Source organism: Alosa alosa, chromosome 16 (genome assembly GCF_017589495.1).
Source record: "Alosa alosa isolate M-15738 ecotype Scorff River chromosome 16, AALO_Geno_1.1, whole genome shotgun sequence".
In the NCBI taxonomy this organism is placed as follows: domain Eukaryota; kingdom Metazoa; phylum Chordata; class Actinopteri; order Clupeiformes; family Clupeidae; genus Alosa; species Alosa alosa.
In genome coordinates, this window is record NC_063204.1 from 30,887,643 (window position 1) to 30,905,584 (window position 17,942).

At 41.9% G+C, this 17,942-nt stretch overlaps 1 protein-coding gene across 1 annotated transcript in view; it reads left to right on the forward strand.

The window, feature by feature from the left end:
* Positions 1 to 5,334: 5,334 nt before the first annotated feature.
* The window catches only part of ofcc1 (orofacial cleft 1 candidate 1), a 26,208-nt gene continuing 13,600 nt past the window's right edge, over positions 5,335 to 17,942 (forward strand). The window contains exons 1-4 of the mRNA XM_048265659.1: positions 5,335 to 5,397; positions 6,327 to 6,579; positions 7,296 to 7,459; positions 10,856 to 11,015. Coding sequence (XP_048121616.1) covers positions 6,400 to 6,579; positions 7,296 to 7,459; positions 10,856 to 11,015 — 504 coding nt within the window. The 5' untranslated portion in view covers positions 5,335 to 5,397; positions 6,327 to 6,399. The remainder of the gene's footprint in view (positions 5,398 to 6,326; positions 6,580 to 7,295; positions 7,460 to 10,855; positions 11,016 to 17,942) is intronic.

Here is a 17,942-nt window from a genome sequence, read left to right on the forward strand (position 1 = left end):
CCTGGGGCCAGGGGCCATCTCTCCTCCGTTTATTTTGACTTGATGTAAGAAATTGACGGCAACATCCTGTGAGTTAATCCTCTGCAAATTGCCCTCACATTCAACAGCTCCAACAACTTGATGACTCTGACACTGTACTGTAGGGCAGCTTCCTGTATCGTTCTGTAGTAGAGTTTTAGCCAGATTTGATCAGAGGTGAAGACCAGTAGTTTAATTCATTTTGGAGCATGAGGGGTTGCCTTTTTAGCTAATGAAGCTAATGATTAGCTTTTTGTTTATTTGTTTGGTTTGGTCTCCATTCTGTGTTGCATGCTGTTTTTTTTTTTATGTGTGTGTGTTTGTGTTTGTGTTTGAGAGAGAGAAAGAATTACGTGTCCTGTGGAGACTGTGATTATGCTCTTGCTCTTCTAGACTACTCACACTCTCTCTACCTCTCTCTCTTTTTCTATCTCTCTCATGCCATCTCAACCTCTCCTACTCTCATGACTCTCACACCATCTGTGTTCTCTGTATATGAAAGGAAAGGAAATGCTAATCTAATATGTTGGCTTGTGACATGTACATGTATGTGAATTTGTGTTTAAGGTGTTTTATTGGTGAAATGTGTATTGCTTTTATGTGTCAGTGCCTGTTCACATTACTCATCATATCACTGTTCACACTGTGTTTGAATAACAGGCCAAATAGAAAATAAATGTTAAATGTTAAATATAGCCTAGATACTGTATCTGTAAATATTAAAATCAGATGATGTAAGCTACCCAGAGGCTCGTTTCTAGAAAGCGTCGTTGGCTAACATGTGTCGCAACCTTGGTAGTTCGCTCCATCGTTCTTGGATTTGGTGTTTCTAGAAAGGGTAGTTCAAACTCTCAATCGCAAACAAGGACGCAAAGTTTGGTCGTTTGAACTACTGCCCCAGGGCAGTCGCACTTGTGTCGTTCCTTGGTAGTTCTAGTTGGTGTCCTGAGCGCCTAACCAAAAATCACAACTGCCTAACCAAAAATTGTGAAGTGGATGTTTATCTCGTGACCCAATGATTGATCTATCCTGTAGCTTTATTTTGATTAAGAGACTGACTCGCCTACTTGGCTCATTCTTGCTATTTATGTTAATTTGAGTATTGCCTTGCTTTTTGATAAGTAAGGGATAATGTATAGAACGGCGGTCATTATTGGGAAAATAAGTCCCGACAGGGCGAACCGGACCACGACGCGCAGCGGCCGCCGTTCTATACATTATCCCGCTTATTACACGGCTACTTGCCAAAACGAAACAATAAACTCCCCACAATGTGACTCTTTAGCCTACATAGCCTAGGCTATAGCCTATTTGTTACCGTTTCATCGTGGCTTTTGGTGAGAAACAAATAGTTCGCAACAGCACACGCTGAACTTGAATCAAACATTCTTTAGAACACAGCTGATCAACCGTCTGCTTTCACTTTTGAATGAAGTTCCAGTCCTTGCGCAGTAATATGAAAGGCGTAAATTAGAAGCACAAAGCCCATTTTCCTTGACAGCGGTCTGTTATACTTAGCAACGGTCTGTTATTGAGAATTAGCAGACCACCGAACGTTGGGGAGGCCCATTCAAGTGAATGGAGCATTCTGCAGCACTCTGAAGAGCCGTGTAATAAGCTGGTATTATAATCTTCACAGACTCTTAAAATCAGCACATAAATGGTGTAGTGGCTAAAGCAGGTGACTTGTTATCCCAGCGTTGTAGGTTCGATTTTCTTATGATGTGAGATTGTCCTCTTGCTTCTCGCTACCTGGAGGTGAACTAGTGTGACACGTAGATTCAATTGTTTTTGACTGATGTTTTGTACCTATGGTCTCTCGATGTAGAGTAACTATATATATAAATATGTATGGTGAAAACCTACTGTATTGTTGTGTCTCGAAGGCCTACTCTTACTCAGAGGTGAAAAGAAGAGACAGGATGCGAACTCTGGCCGAGCGTGCAGTGCACTGACGCGCTGCTGTTAAGCCACGAGACAGTTGATAACAATTGCGATACCCAGATATTCGTCCAGGCTATATAATTTTTCCAACATACATATTTAACACAAATAATGGCACATATTGGTCGGCTTCAGTAAAATGTTTTATATACTTGCAATAGGTTTAGGTTTTTGCAGATGACAATGACAATGCCAGCATTAATCACTCAGTTTAAATGAGAAAAATGTCAACACAGGCTGTGGCAGAGAATTTCTAGGGTGGTGGGGTATTATTACACGTTGCCACTCTTTCCACCAATGATATGTATCGCTGCATCATCAACAACGTTGTTGGAACTACGGTGTTCGAACGTCGGAGGTAGCGAATTGCGACACAGGTATGATGCTTTCTGGAAATGGCTGTAACAATGTTGTTGTTTGATCGCAAGTTGCGTCGTACCACGGCGGTTGAGCAACGTCATTGCTAACTTTTCTTGAAACGAGCCCCAGTATAGCTAGATCAAGTTAGATAGATTGTGCGTGTGTGTATCAGGATTTGTAACTGTAAAACTGATTTGTGATTTAACAAAAAAATAAGATTCGTAATGGCAGAATAGCTTTGTAATTGAAAGACAGCAACTGTGGAAGGTTTAGTACCTGTGGAGTATATTTGTAAGTGAAGGACATACACAAATCAGTTTTACAGTTACAGTTATCCTGATACACACACACACAATACATATGAGATGCTTCTAATCCCTAAGGTGGTGCAAAAGTCTGTGCACCTGTATAAAAGATTTGTAACTGTGCGACAGCTTTTTTTTGTAATGGTAAAATATTTTTAACTGTAGGATGATTTGTAGCTGTAAAACCAATCCGTACCCGTAGAATAGATTTGTAGATTTGAAGGGTATATTTGTAATATTGACAATTACTTGTACAGATCATTTCTAATCTAAGAAATTAGTCTAATATTTTTCCATACAGGTAGAGTAAGGCCCGGGTGATTTGAGGTAGAGTAAGGCCTGGGTGTTTAGGTCAATAATGCAGACAATTGTATTCATACATATACCCCACCCGCGTGACATCTAGATCATGTCCAGATTCCAGTCTATGTCTGAAAGGGGCTTCTGTGTGTATGTGTGTGACACGTGCTTACATGCACATCCATGAAAAAGAGTGATATTCCACTTGCTGTCTCTCTCTGTATGTATGTATGTAGTGTAGTGTAGTGTGTGAGCATGTGTATATTTCACATATGTGTATCCCTCTACATATGTATGCGTGTGTGCATGTGTGTGTGTTTGTGAGGTTTTATGTGTGTCACACTCCCCTTATGCATCCTCCCTCCTCAGACCACAGCACCCCAGCGGTGTCGGCGGTGTTGGCGGTGGCTTGGCGGCAGAGCGCGGCCGTCTGGCCCTGCGTCTGCTACCGTGTGAGCTGGGCCTGACGCCGCGGAGACACTGCTGTGCCCGGCTGCTGCAGCTCAGCCTCATTATCCCGCTGGTGGCTTTGATGTGGTTCATACGGCTCTACCTGCATTACTGCAGCCAGTGGCTCTTCCTGCAGGCCATTGCAGTTCCTGTCAACAAGTGAGTGTCACCGCCTTTGATATCACTCCTCCCTCCTGATTGTCCTCTCTCTCTCTCTCTCTCTCTCTCTCTCTCTCTCTCTCTCTCTCTATTTTCTCTTCTCTACTCTGTCTCTCCCTCCTCTGTTTTCTCTCTTCCCCCCTCATGTCTGTTGTCTTTCACCCCTGTCTGGTGCTGCAGACACAGTCAGGAAGAGGGGAGTTCTGGAGGTGTGCTTAGACATCCTCTTTACATTTGTAATAACACATACATACTGTAAAGGCCAATTTACAGTCAACTACATATGTCGCTCGAAGAAAATATGTCGTAAAAGAGGCTATAATGTGTCGTGTACATGACAAAATAAATAATTGCGTAAACATTGCTGAATACTCTGATTGGATATCACTCAAGTTCTATCAGAGTCCTACATTCTGTTGTGTAACTGCCAAGGTCTGTGTTGGCGTTCATTTCACAGTGAGATGTAATGTTAAAAACTAGTTGCCGTTCTATTGGACAATTGGTCGCTGACGTTGGACTATGAATGCCTACAGTGCCATTGTGACTGTCAACAACAATATTTTTTGTTGAGGGACACTTGTCGCCTGGTCTGGCCTTAAGACGTGCACACAGTTTGTTATGTACTCCATGTCCCCCCTGAATGGGCTCATTCTATATCGAATCCATACACCAGGACTGGTGCAATACACAAGCCCTTATGACAAAATGCATGTTCACAGAACTGATACTCCAGTTCATGCAAAAGCATTAAGCTTCATTAAGCACTGATATTATGATCGTATGAGTGTATGAGGCATCACTGGCACAGAGTATTCATTGACTTGGGCATAGTGTAGTCTCAAATACATACACACGTGCACACACATATACACACACAGACACACACACACACACACACACACACACACACACCGCCACATACTCAGACGTCCCAGACTTACACACAGACTTCTAGATCAAACATCGGTGAGCTCCATCATCTGTAGAAAATCCTCCCCATTAGTGGTTTAATAAGCCTGCTCTAAAGCCGTAATGACCCCACGTGGGACGCGCTCACTGATTTCAACCTGCCGTCCCTGTGGTTTCCCTCTCAGTGCGCATTATTTGGAAAGAATTTATTTTATATCATTTAGTAGACAGCGTTTTGTCCCTCCATAAACCCGGAGCATGATGCTGCGGTCTTGTAATATCGGAATGCCGCATGTGGTGTTGATTTAATTTATCGCTTTCCAGAGTGGGTCTGTGAATATGCTTACAAACCAGATTTTACTGCACGGGGGAACAAACATGAGCATTAAATCATGGAAACTGACCTGACAGAGCGGCGTAAAAATGCAGGGCAGGGAGGGATGGAGAGATAAAGCGGGAGACAGAGAGAGAGAAAAAGAGGAGAAAAGTAGTGTAAGTGGAGAGAGCGGATGGTGGGGTGGTGTGTGTGTGTGGGGGTTCACTGGCAGATGACAAGTTCCACATGTCTGTCCGTGCGTTCCCTTCAAGCTATTCTCTCTGGAATGGGCAGAGCTGGTGACCGGCATGCTTCGGTGATGGTCAGGGATAGGCGACATGCTGACAGTGTGTGTGCGTGTGTGTGTGTGTGTGTGTGTGTGTGTGTGTGTGTGTGTGTGTGTGTGTTCATGCCTCCTGGTCATCAGTGGTCTATCTCACTCTCTCTCACCCTCTCTCTGCCCTACACCGCTCCAATCAACCCTCAGCATATAACACTCATACAGTACACACACACACACACACACACACACACACACACACACACACACACACACACATATATTCAGTCTCTCACACACATAGAGAGACAGAGCGTGGGAGGAAGAGACCACAATCATTTATTTTGCAAAATTTGGTTAGTAATTACTATCCTTAGTATAAATAAACATGTCCACAGTCAAAATGTGGTTCAGGAGCCAAACTAATGAACTGTATTGAATGTTTTCCTGTCATGTTTTGATGTTACGTTGAAAAATGTATTAATTAATAGTTCTAATTGTCTGGCTATTTGGCTGTCATTTTTGTCTTCATCCATTTTTTAAAGGAAAGGTTTTTCAAAAATTCATGTTACAAAAATATCATCTTCATGGTGACAACAAAACAGTTTAACAATATCATATTTCAAACCTGGAGTAGGTGGATATTCATAAGAACAACAGTGCATGGTCAGGATGAAGCACCAACCAAATGAACCGCATTGTGTTTAATGGGCAGTGCAGTCCTTCTCAACAGCAATTCACAGGGGAATTAATGACCACTAAAATGGACGTTGTTCATCCTGCCACAACCTGCAGCTGGTAGATTAAGAATTCCATGAGCCTTGATCTTAAGTGAGAGGGTAGAGAATGTCAAAGTCTCACCCACACAGGTTTTGAGTTTCACATTGTCTTTCACTTTTTATACCTAACAGCACTGTAAAAACAAGCTAACATTTAATCGTTTAACACAGTATCAATATCAATATCAATATTTGAATTTGAATCAATATTTGAATCACACATTTTTCTTTCTCTCTCTCTCTCTCTCTCTCTCTCTATTTATATATATATATATATATATATATATATATATATATATATATATGTTTTGTTACAATGATGCTTGTTTGTACAAAATTTGTAAACAAAAGAGCGGCTTAGCCCTCCAGCACTGAGCATGCAGTAACACATCACCTCCCCCCCATCCCCTCCACCACACACACACACACACACACACACACACACACACACACACACACACACACACACACACACACACTCTCTCTCTCTCTCCTTGACTCCCCAGATTCCAATTCCACGCTCACACAGTGGAGCTGGTCTACCAGAATTCCTTGCTTCATACCCGCGAGGAGCTGGCCATGGTAGTGCTTGGCCCTCTGACCTTGAACGCGGTTACGTTGCTTCTGCTGCTGATCAGATGGGCCTGTCAGCTGCTGTTTGCCTCACTGCCATCCTTCTTGTCAAAGTTTATCATGGCGCTGGCTGTGTGGACACTGCTCGACCCTCTGGCGGTCTTTGTAGTGGACGCCATCCTGGGGGTAAGTCACTTAAAATAACTTGGACAGTGGCGCCACTTTAAATAGAAGTTTCGCTGGATTATCTTGGCAAAGTGACTTTAGAATAAATAAAAAAGAAAAAAAAAATAAAATGGAGAATAAATCAGCAAGGTTAGATTAGATACTTGGCTCTTGTTTTTTTTTCTCTCCATAAGGATGGGGGATTATGTTTGAAAACTCGACTGACTCACACAGATAGGGCAGAATTTAATATCACTTCAGCCATAGGAGATAAGGAGCTTCTAGCAGGGCACATTAATTACGTTTTGTGAATATATTTTTTATGAACTTAAGATATATCTTAAGTTAAGCTGCTCAGAGTTGATGCAGAACAAGAGAAAGAGTCCTGCATTAGGCTATTTTCTATCAGGTTTTGCTCACAACTGTGAAGTGTTAATGTGGTTTAATATAATTTACAAATTGAATATTGCAATTAGGTTTTGATTCATGTCATTTTCATGACATTTTCAACTTACAGACGTCAGTATATGCACATCAAATGTCACATACATTTGCGAATAGCATGTCAAACAAATTTGTGCTAAAGTGTTTAGCAAAGATGAAGTAAAATTGTACACAGTTTTACACCATATCATCTGAACATTCCATACCACTACATCTGTGTGTGTGTGTGTGTGTGTGTGTGTGTGTGTGTGCGTGTGTGTGTGTGTGTGTGTGTGTGGCTCTCTCTCTGGCAGCGTTTGGCCTACAGTGCCGATCACCCAGTGGGCGATGCTGCCAAGCTCTACTGGCACCTCCTCAAGACGGAGCAGTCAGGGGCAGCGGGCATCATCGTCACCCTCTTCCTCTACGCCGTCCACTTCCTGCTCTCCCTCACCATCCTCTACATATACTTCATCAGGTGAGCTCTTCACAGATCTACACAAGCTGGCATACTTGTGTACTAACTTGCGTACTTACACTTTATTAGGTAAGCTTCTGTGAAGCCTACCAAACTTTTGAATCACTCCGAATGCGTTGTGTCTGCCCAGCTTAAGATTTATTGAGGACCATGCAGAGAGCAATACAAAGTTCAAAATACTGTATTTCTACTCCAAGGGTGCAGTCCATTAACAGGCTATGTTTCCCAGTGCCCTGTGTCAGCATATGTGATTTTGTGTTATTGAGATGTCTTGCACTGTATCCACCCCGTATGTCCCCATCAATGTTCCTGGAAGCCTTTTCTCTATTCCACTACGGTAAGACCTCATTCGCTGTCATTTTGCTCTTTCCTGTCAAACTTGGGGAGTCCCCCCCCCCCCCATCCCAACCCCACCCGACCTTCCTGGTGGCTGAAACGTGTCACAACACAGCAGCCAGCAGAGTGCAAGGCGGGGAACAGATACTACCCAGATTTAAGAATTATCACTGAGTATTTTTGGGACTGAGTAGCCGTGGGCAATACTCTGCCAATGAGGTGACGCGTCTGTGTTCTGTCCACGAGCTGGCACACATCATGCATGTGCATGCGCCTCATCAGGAGTCCCTGCTTCCTCAGTGGCTGCCAACACAGCACTGATCTAATCACCGTTGAAGACAAACAGTTTTAAAAATGGTCTTCTGAGGGTGTTGTTTTGATGACAAGAACATGATCTGAACTTTGTTTTTCTAGTACCTCTGCTGCAGTGTTGTATGGGAATGTGATGTTATATCTGACATGAAGAGTAGATTTTACCAGTGCCCATTTAAGTGTCAACTTAATTTGCAAAATGTTTGCTTTATTTTGCTGAATGTTTATCTTTCACTGATATCATATGTTTTTTATATCTGATCACTGATATTTAATATTATTATAACATATTTATTGCCACTGTAGCGGTTGTGTCATAATGCTGGAGGAAACTCACCTGACTGATAGCATACAGGCTATATAGTCTCCATATCCTCCATAGTACTGTAATGACACATTTTTATGCAACGTGTAATTTTTTTGTAGGACATGACCAGAAAAATTAAATAAGAAAAAAAAAATTAGATCAATGAGGGTGCAAATTGTAGCAAAGCCCTTATTGAATGAATCGCTTTGTGAAATCGGGAGTAAGGGAAAAGAGGCTACCATCTCATTTTCGCTAAGCTCCACTTATCAGGCCTTCTTCTAAATGGGCAATATTAAAACAGCAGCGAGGAATAATGACTTCTGCCACTCACATCCGTGTGGATGGAAGCGAATGTAGGCCAGCAGGCTGTGGAGGGTTGATAATTTTATGGGTTACAAATTCCTATTGGCTGACAGAGGAGTGGTACTGACATAGCCCATGACCTATTTCTAAAATAGAGCCCGAGGCTATATGTATAGATAGAATGAACTGTTATCCTTTTTTAATTACATTTTAGGCAGCCCTGATTCATTTGCAGCAAAATATTTGACTGATTTTCCCCCTTTCCTCAAATCTTTTATTATTTTTTCACACATTTTTTTGTAATACCTTTTTAAAAAAGTCACAAATAGAAGAAAACGTGATAAAGGATCAGTGGCAAGGGTGTTGCGCCGAATTATCGCAAGGTAAATGAGATGGGGTGAGAAGAGACAGGGGAGGAGGCAGAGAGAAAGAGTGAAAGAGGCTGAAAAAAAAGATTTTGTAGAAAAAAAGAGATCCTCCATTTTGGAAGGGCATTGAAGCGAGACTGGTCTCCCCAGCCTTTTGAGTGGGGTTGGATCCAGCAGACCGTGCCACATTCACCAGGCTCTGGGGCTAAGACAGAGAGAGAGAGAGAGACAGAGAGAGAGAGAGAGAGAGAAAGGAACATGAGCTCCTCACAGTGGGTCATGATCCCCAAACTCTGAGAAAAGACCGCAGATCTGATACATAAATACAAGACATATACAGTATTTATTTATTTATTTATTTATTTGTTTGTTTTTTTCTTACTTTCTTTGCGCTTACCAGTCGTCAATGTGGGTGCAATTCCATACAGTAGATTTTATATTTAGAATGTGTTGATAACAAACTATATATTTGTTTTGTATGAATGATTGTTCTTTACAGTCATACCTTTTCAGTTCTGTTGCTTCTAAAAGTATGCACTTTGAAGCAGGCCAAAGTCTGTTTCTCGTATGTGTATAAGTAGTGAGTGAATGAACTAAACGCTGTGTGTGTGTGTGTGTGTGTGTGTGTGTGTGCATGCGTGCGTGTGTGTGTGTGTGTTTGTGTGTATGTGTGTGTGTGTGTGTGTATGTGTGTGTGTCTATATATTGTAGCCAAAGAGGCATCAGTCAGAGTTCTCCCCATTGCACTCAGGGGGATGTTTAACAGCAGGCTTCACAGAGCATGTATCTTAAAAGCCTGCATCACTGATGCACACTTTATTTGAGACTTGATTACCCTTTGACTGTGGAGATTCCCCATGTTAGGTCAACAGGGTGCCTAGTTTTTAAGAGAGGCTAGCGCATCTGCATTACGGGTGGTTGAGATGCATGTCGTTGATCCTTGCCGGCTGAGAAGAAAAGGGTCTTCTGATGTGCAACAGACATCAAGACGCTGATCGATACTGAAGCTGGAGTGGTTGCATGACTCAATCCCAGCTCATGAAAGAGTTTGCTCAGTTTAAACATTCGGTCTCATAGCAGCTACGAAAGTCTCTCAGATCTCAGACTAAAGTCTGATTCGATATTTTAAAACTAAAAAAAAAACCTCCCACTCATGTATGATCCTCATATGTTTATTTATCTTCCTTCTATTTTTTTCTGATATGTGTAAATGTCATTCAGATTACAAACAGGACTGGTGAAAGCAAAAAAAAAAACCATGAATTTGCATCCGCCAACCAATCATGGCTATGGATGCTTCTTGTAGGATCTTGGACGGAAAGTCCATCCTCAGATAGCATTAAAGAGCCCTCTTTACTGCTCATCAAAATGAGGCTTGGAAATAAAGGTCAGCATTCCTATTAGGAGGTTAATAATTATGGCAGCCAGTGGACTGAAATACGACACTAAAACTAACCAAGAAACCTAGGTCCACTCAAAAGAAAAGTTAGGGACTAAAGAGTTAGTTTGACCTTCAAAGTCTGAAAGGATTTGATCCAGCGATTTGGAAGTGTACAAAATTGTTCAGCAAGACAATTTCACCGGTATATTAAGAGGGAGATAACATTGGTTTTGCCTCTTTAGCAATTTCAGTAGTGAGGGGTGGTAGTTATGCCCAATTAGCGTTTGTTCCAAACGACTCACAGGCATCAGTTTAAGAAGACCCGATCATCACAACCGATCTCTCCCAATTACACAGCAAACGGCCTCAAATCTCCTCCATTTCTTCAGGCTCCACAATGATGGCCGTGTCTTGGACGTATACCAACGCCTCCACAGTCCTGAAGGGTCTTTCTTCGTCCCTCAAGATCTGGAAGTGTCCAATCAGGAACTGAACTACATCATCAAGAAAGCTGAGCAGTGGAGGGGATTCAATGGGGAAAGGCGCAAGGTAAGGACCCCCATCTATTATCCATGATAACCCTCTGCCATTTTTCTCTCACTGTAAACATGTAATTTTTATATGGAAGTTTATACTCTGTTCACTTGATTAAGACAGTTGGATTGGTTAGATATACAACTCTTTGAAGTATTCACTATGATGTGTAGCCAACCCAAGAGAGTTTTGTTGGTAGTTTCTTTGGGCTTCAGATATATATCAGCAAAACATTTAGCCATCGAATCACTATTTACTGCAGTATTCATTAAATAGCCATAAGTTCATATTTGATTTTTTTATTTTGTATTTAGTTACATTTGAGAAAGTGAAGAATCTCAGAGGTCATTAGTTCATTCTAATTAGTACAACATAATTACCAAAATAGACACAGCTAGTGGTGGCTTTGTGAATGTGTGTCAGTTTCCCATAAAACTTTTACCACTCAATGCAACACATTTATTAACACCCGTTCAGACTCTTTGAAAACACACAAACGAAAAAACATATATGTAAAGGGCCACAATTTAAGTCATCTGATGTTAGACCAACAAGTTGAAAAGGAGAATATTAGAAATAATGTAGCTTGTTAAAGATTAAAGTTTTGTAAAAGTAAGCCATGTTACCAAATATTCTTGAATACTAACCTCCATTCCACTTCAATCATCTGGTCTTAACTGTGTAACAGTCATTTGGTGATGATGCTTCTTGAATGTTCTCGCCACATGTTTGGCCAATCCCAAAGGCCTGCTCCTCTGCAGAAAAGCCCCTACTTCAGTGCTTTCAGCAGTGGGGACAGGCAAGTCTTAAACTGGATGAAGATGTTTACTGTGGCAAAATTTGAACTTAACTTTTTCATCATGGACAGCTTTCAAAAGTTGAAGTTTCTGATTAAAGGCGCTCTAAGCAATGTTGGGTAACGTCAAACGCGCATCTCACAGGTGAATGGCTGGACAACTTTGTTATGTTTTATGGTCCAGGTTGCACCAGCTACCAGCTTAGAAACCACACACTAGCTTAGAAACCACGTAACATTGTTTAGAGCACTTTTAAGGATATGGCTCATTTAGCTGATAGCTTCTCAGAGTGGCCCCCCACATCTTAATCATTCCCACATAACTGTACTTTCACCGTATTACAACAATCAGTGCTTACTTCATATTCTCCCTAATTTGCCTTTATTAAACTGATAAAACACTAACACATTACACACATTTGCCCGTGTGATGAAAATTTAGGGTTATTGCATTTTATGATTTTTACATTATTCAGGCAGGCAATTTTTCATTTAAATAAGATAGGCTCTGCCATTATTTCATAATTATTGTAGCAATTTTTCCATGCAAAAGAGGGTCACTTTCCTAACTCAGCAAAGACATATCCCTATTAAACTAATTTGCCTACATGCAAATTTTTGTCATTTTTCCCTCATTAACTATTTATCATTAGACATGAAAAAAATGTATTCATAAAAGCATTGAGAGCAGAGCTGAAACTAATATTTTGCAACTCTAATGATTTTTTGCATCCTTAATTAGATAGAATAAGGTTGATATGATTAGGTCAGGATGTAGTGGTTTTCATTAAAAATACATTTCAGAAACTGTATTCCAAATGTGCCCTTGCAATTAAATAATGAGTCTGACGAACTCCTTATTATGGACCCAATTAATATAGGAGAGAAAGGCGTAATTTTCATAACAATTGGCCACAAGGCTTTCATTAACCAAAGGAGGAGGGGGGGAAAGAATTAGGAGAAAAACAATAGCTACACTTACTCCGACGGTGAAGGACGTTACCACCTTCCCAACCTGTGTTGTCAACCTGTACAGACAAACAAGAGTTGTAATCAAACAGCAGCACAATGTTTTGTCTGCGAAGTCAACCAGGGTCACATATCAAGTAGTACTATGGCTGACAAGTTGTTGCCAATCATGCTTCATGGTTAGCAATATAACCCAGTGTAGGAAATCAAATCTTTTTGTATTTACAAGGGAGCCAGTTCCATGCATTGACCAAGGAGAAGCTCATTTTAAAGAGGTTTGTAGTTAAACTTGGCCTGTACCTGTTTATAGTCTTAGCTTCATACAGAACTGCATGGACATCTCTATGTGCTTTAATGAAAGCCGCTCTTTAACCTTCTTGGAAGTACCAACTAAATGGCATGTACAGAAGATGAACGAGACGACTCCACATGTATATTTCTGCAGAACATTTTGGAACGTGATCTGAAGTTTGAAGTTTTGTGGCTATATATACTTTGTCTTTGTTTCCTTAAGCCTCTACATATGTGGCGGAAATGAGAGTAGTTGAGCACACAACATGTGCTGGAACTATTCTCATCCTGCGATATCTCCTATTTCTTGAGCCTGATGCGTTTGTTTCCCTCAAGCAGAAGAACAATAACATGAAAAAGAAGGATTCTACATTCAATAACAAATCTCCAAATGGCCTATTATTATCAAACTTGTAATTTTCACAGGGCAGCCATAAATCCTAATTTGATTTATTTTCCCTTCTCCAATTAACTTTATATTATAGCTCACTTTCTTCCAGGCCATATGATGAGTGTTGTTGCTGGTAGCTTTAACATCCCATCAAGCACTGTTGAAAAAGAACGACTTGTAACAATATTGTCCATTTATCTGTCAAGTCCTATAATGTGTTTTTTCCAACACAATTTTTGGCATATCTTTGTGTCTGTGGCTATTGAAATATATTTCTAATGTGCCACTGAATGCCTCCTGGAGTTGTGTGTAGTTAAATTGAAATGAATCTGCTTCTCTTTTATGTTGGGAGGGACACAAGCCGAGGTGATCTATGCAACTCCTGTGTCGTTTTAGCTTTCACAACTTGCGTTGGGCATGAAGTGCTGAGCTTAAGCGAAAAGAGTTGGAGGTAGCAAATCATACAGGGTCCCTGTAATGAGCACATTAATTATGTAGAGGCAGTGATGCAGATGGACCTAATTAATTGTCTGCCATCACCCCCTTGATTACTGTACCTGGAAGGGAGGTGTTCATTGCTGTAATACTTAAGCAGGTATGCAAACTGTTTTGTCAGAGGGCCGTGACAGTGACGGAAGAGGGGGCTGGTTAGCGGTAATCTTCTCCGTAATTCACGAGAAGTTTGGGTGACATTGCGTTAATGGGAGCCCGTTGGCCCTGGAGATGTTTTCGCAATGGAGATCGCGTTGAGATTTGTGTGGCGCTGAGCCGTTTGTCTCCCCACCGCTGCTCCTGCCGAGGACGCCACGTGTCTCCGTAATGTGTAACCACGGGGCAAAATTTGGGAACACCCAAGGTGCTTTGATTAAAAAAAAAAAAACAACTGACAGGCGGCAAACCTGTCGCGGGGGGCATTAGACAGGGGAGGGGGTGGGTCTCACAGATTGGAACTCTAATGATGTGCAGGCTGTTGGTGCTCTTAACCCCCCCTCATGTCGTCTCAGCTCTCCATTTCTTTCTCTCTTTCTCCTTCCTTTTTTTCTTGTTCCTTCAATTGTTTCCCTCTCCTTACTCATCAGACCTGTTGCCTGTGGAGGCTACAATGGACAGTAAAACTCTATTATTTGTCCATGTTTTAAATGCTAACATCATTAGCAATTTTATAGATATTTATTTCACTTCATACAGAAACCATTTATTCCCATCTAAATGCAATGGATATGTTTGCTATAGGCAATAGATATGTTTCCAAAGTCTTTTCTTGTCATTACCTGTGAGGTGGGAAAGGTATTATGGTTGTAAACTATTTATCAGTTTAATTTAATACAAGTTAATATAATATCAGTAGTAGAACATGCAGGCACTAGCATCAAGTAAATAATGGCTGTGGCTTCACCAAGCAGTGCAGGGATACAGTACATGTAGGGTTGGAGGTACATAGGGAGCGACATATGGCATAAAATACAGATAAAAACAAAAGTGTAGCAACATAAGTACAATTGTACATTATACAGGTAGGTTCTCACCTGTACTTACACATTTACTCTGGAGGTTCAGTACTGTGGAGTACTTGTGTGGACCTGTAGCATTATGCTAACACTCCAAGAGAGTGATTCCCTAGTGACTCCATCACCACCATGGGAGACCTTTTCCAGGAGGGCTCACACTCCATGACGGGAAGGCCCTGTCAGGGGGAAACAATGGTCCCTTAAACGCCCCCATGGACAACAGGAACCCAAAACAGGAACACAAACACAGGGGTTGGACTGCTCCCCCTTACCCCATTCAAGGGAGGATGGCACCTGCCTCACCCATCAACTCCCCCCCACACACACACACACACACACACACACACACACACACACACACACACACATACACACACACACACACACACACACACACACACACACACATACACACACACACACACACACACTCTCTAATACACAAACACACACAAGCACACACGAACACACACACACAGACCTATACACCTCTACACACACACACACAAACACACACACACACACACACAAATCCAATCCTGCTGTGTTGTCTGTGTGTGTGTCTGTGGGGGGGGTTGCAGTCGTGTGCGGACACATTAGGACCGGGAGCAGCTTCTTCAATTACAGGGGGCTATTAGTGGACAGTGCAGTAAGCCTGAATGGCATGGCCCGGGGCTACAGGCATAGGAAGAGCCGCGTCTGCATTAGGGAGCTCAATATGAGATTTGACTGCGAAGGGGACATGCCTGGGTTGGTGAAAAGGTCACAGAGTTTTTGGTGGGCAGTAATGTGTGAAAGCTGTGATGGCGGACCATCACGAATGGGCGGGGATGGGGGTAGGGGGGTTATGGGCTGTGGGTTGCATACCCCCCATCCGTGACCTCACTGTCCACACCCTTGCCCTCCCTTCCTCAGGTCAAAGCAGACCTGTCGGCCTTTGTTAGCACCTCAGTGACCTTTGGACCATCTACAGGGTAAACCATCCACGGAGGTCACAGGTAATGAAATTTTCTCGCCGCATTGTTGGAAATAAGACTTTGCATTGCCTTTACATCAGTGTGTTGTTGATATGGATGGGACTGCATCCAGATACCTCATGTAATAGGATATTGCTGCTCTTTGGAAAGAGTGACTCAATGTGGATTGTTGTTCACTGTAACACACCCATTGTTTGGAAAAAAACTTGAATATCTGAGAAAAAAGTATCCAAATCTGTTCATTAATGTTAACACAACAACATCTGTTCTGTATAAGCATGCAGTGGCTATTGGGTTCACTACATGGAGTTTTATACAGCAACTAAACTACCCACTTGTCCAAGGTCGTATTACAGCCTGTTACATTACATACAAGGATCATAATCTCTTATCTCAAAGAAAATATAGATTACAGAAGGTACATCTGATGGCTACAGATATGCCTTCAGCGGGTGCAATGTAGCACGTTCATGGGATTATATGTACATATAATTACAGGGAGTGTCAGGGGCTTGCCCAATGTGTCCTTCACTTTTTAATCCAGGAACAGGATATTGCTGTAAAACTCTATAGTTGTCCAGGGCTGGCTGAGAATAGGGCTTGAACTGAGATCAGGTTGGTGCTTTTAGCCTATAATGATAATCAGCTTAGCTGGAGGTTCTGATCCAGGATCAGAATTTAGTGGGACTTTATCTCCCCCCTTCTCCACACCCGAGTCCTGGAGAGAAGCCAACAATGCAGAGGAAGCGTCCTTTGATTCGCAACGGGCCTCTTGAGTGTCACATGCAGAGAAGAATGAAAATATCGTTCAACTGATTGTTTTCCTGACGTGATGTTTTCATTTTTTTCTCTCCTCCTTCTTCTTCTCCCTCTCCTTTTTTCCTTTTTCTTTTTTCTTTTCTTTCATTCCATTCTCATACTTGTGCCGAGAAAAGGGGACGGGACGATGGGACTTTTCTTTTAATTTCATCGTAATATGTTGCATGCCTTGTCAGCTGTCAAAACACATCCAGCTGGAAGCCACAAAATTGGGTCCACATGTGTCTCAGAGCAAAGGCCTGCTCTCTTGCACCCTGTCTCCTATGGATTCCCGGTGCTTTTCACTTGCCATCCGTAATGCAAAACAGAAGGTACAAATTGGACTGTTGGCCAGTAAGTGAGCAGTTCTTTAGTGCCTCGCCGAGCAAATGAGATTTTTTTTATTTTTTAAGAGAATATATCTCGCTCCCTGTCCCCCCACACACACACAGCACACACACACACTTTCCTTTTTTTGATGCAGCTGATGCAACTACATCCACTTGGGCTCAAATTCTTTGTGAAGGGGAAATGATGTTTAACTAATGGCGGCTGACAAAGAGGTAAATGCAGTGGATTGCATCCTGTGTCTTACTGTAATTAACCTAAATCCGAGGGTGCAAACGCTGCCCTAGTGCCGTTCCACCATTCGTCATCAGAGTGTAGAGATTCCTGGTGATTCAACACAGATCAGGGACAAACACAGGATGTTGGGAGTTGTTATTCAAGTAGGCCTAATGCCCTCAACAACGTGTGTGAGACAAAAATCAAAGCCATAACATGAGAGGAGCCATTCTTCATTCTTACAGTCAACAACAACAACATTAACAACAACATCAGCAACAACATATCCTATCTGCATCCAGATTTCTATTACCTCACTTCTCAGTCCCAGATGTTTCTTCCCAAGCTTGTTGATGGACAGCATTTACTAGTGTATAAAACATCAGCTTTTGGTTATTCTTCTCTAGAAGCAACACCTACACACCATATCTAACTCCTTATCCACCTAAACTGTTTTTTTTCTCTCAGTCACTGACCTTTAGAGTGTGTGACCTTGACTCAATGCAATGCCTGAAGGGACAGGACCATAGATTGTGGCAGGTGCCACATCTTAGTTGAATAGGTGACATGCCAAGGAGTGGGAGATGAGGTTTTTCATCTTATCGCCATCACAACCTTACAGATAGCCTGATGTAAAGAAAGGTCACA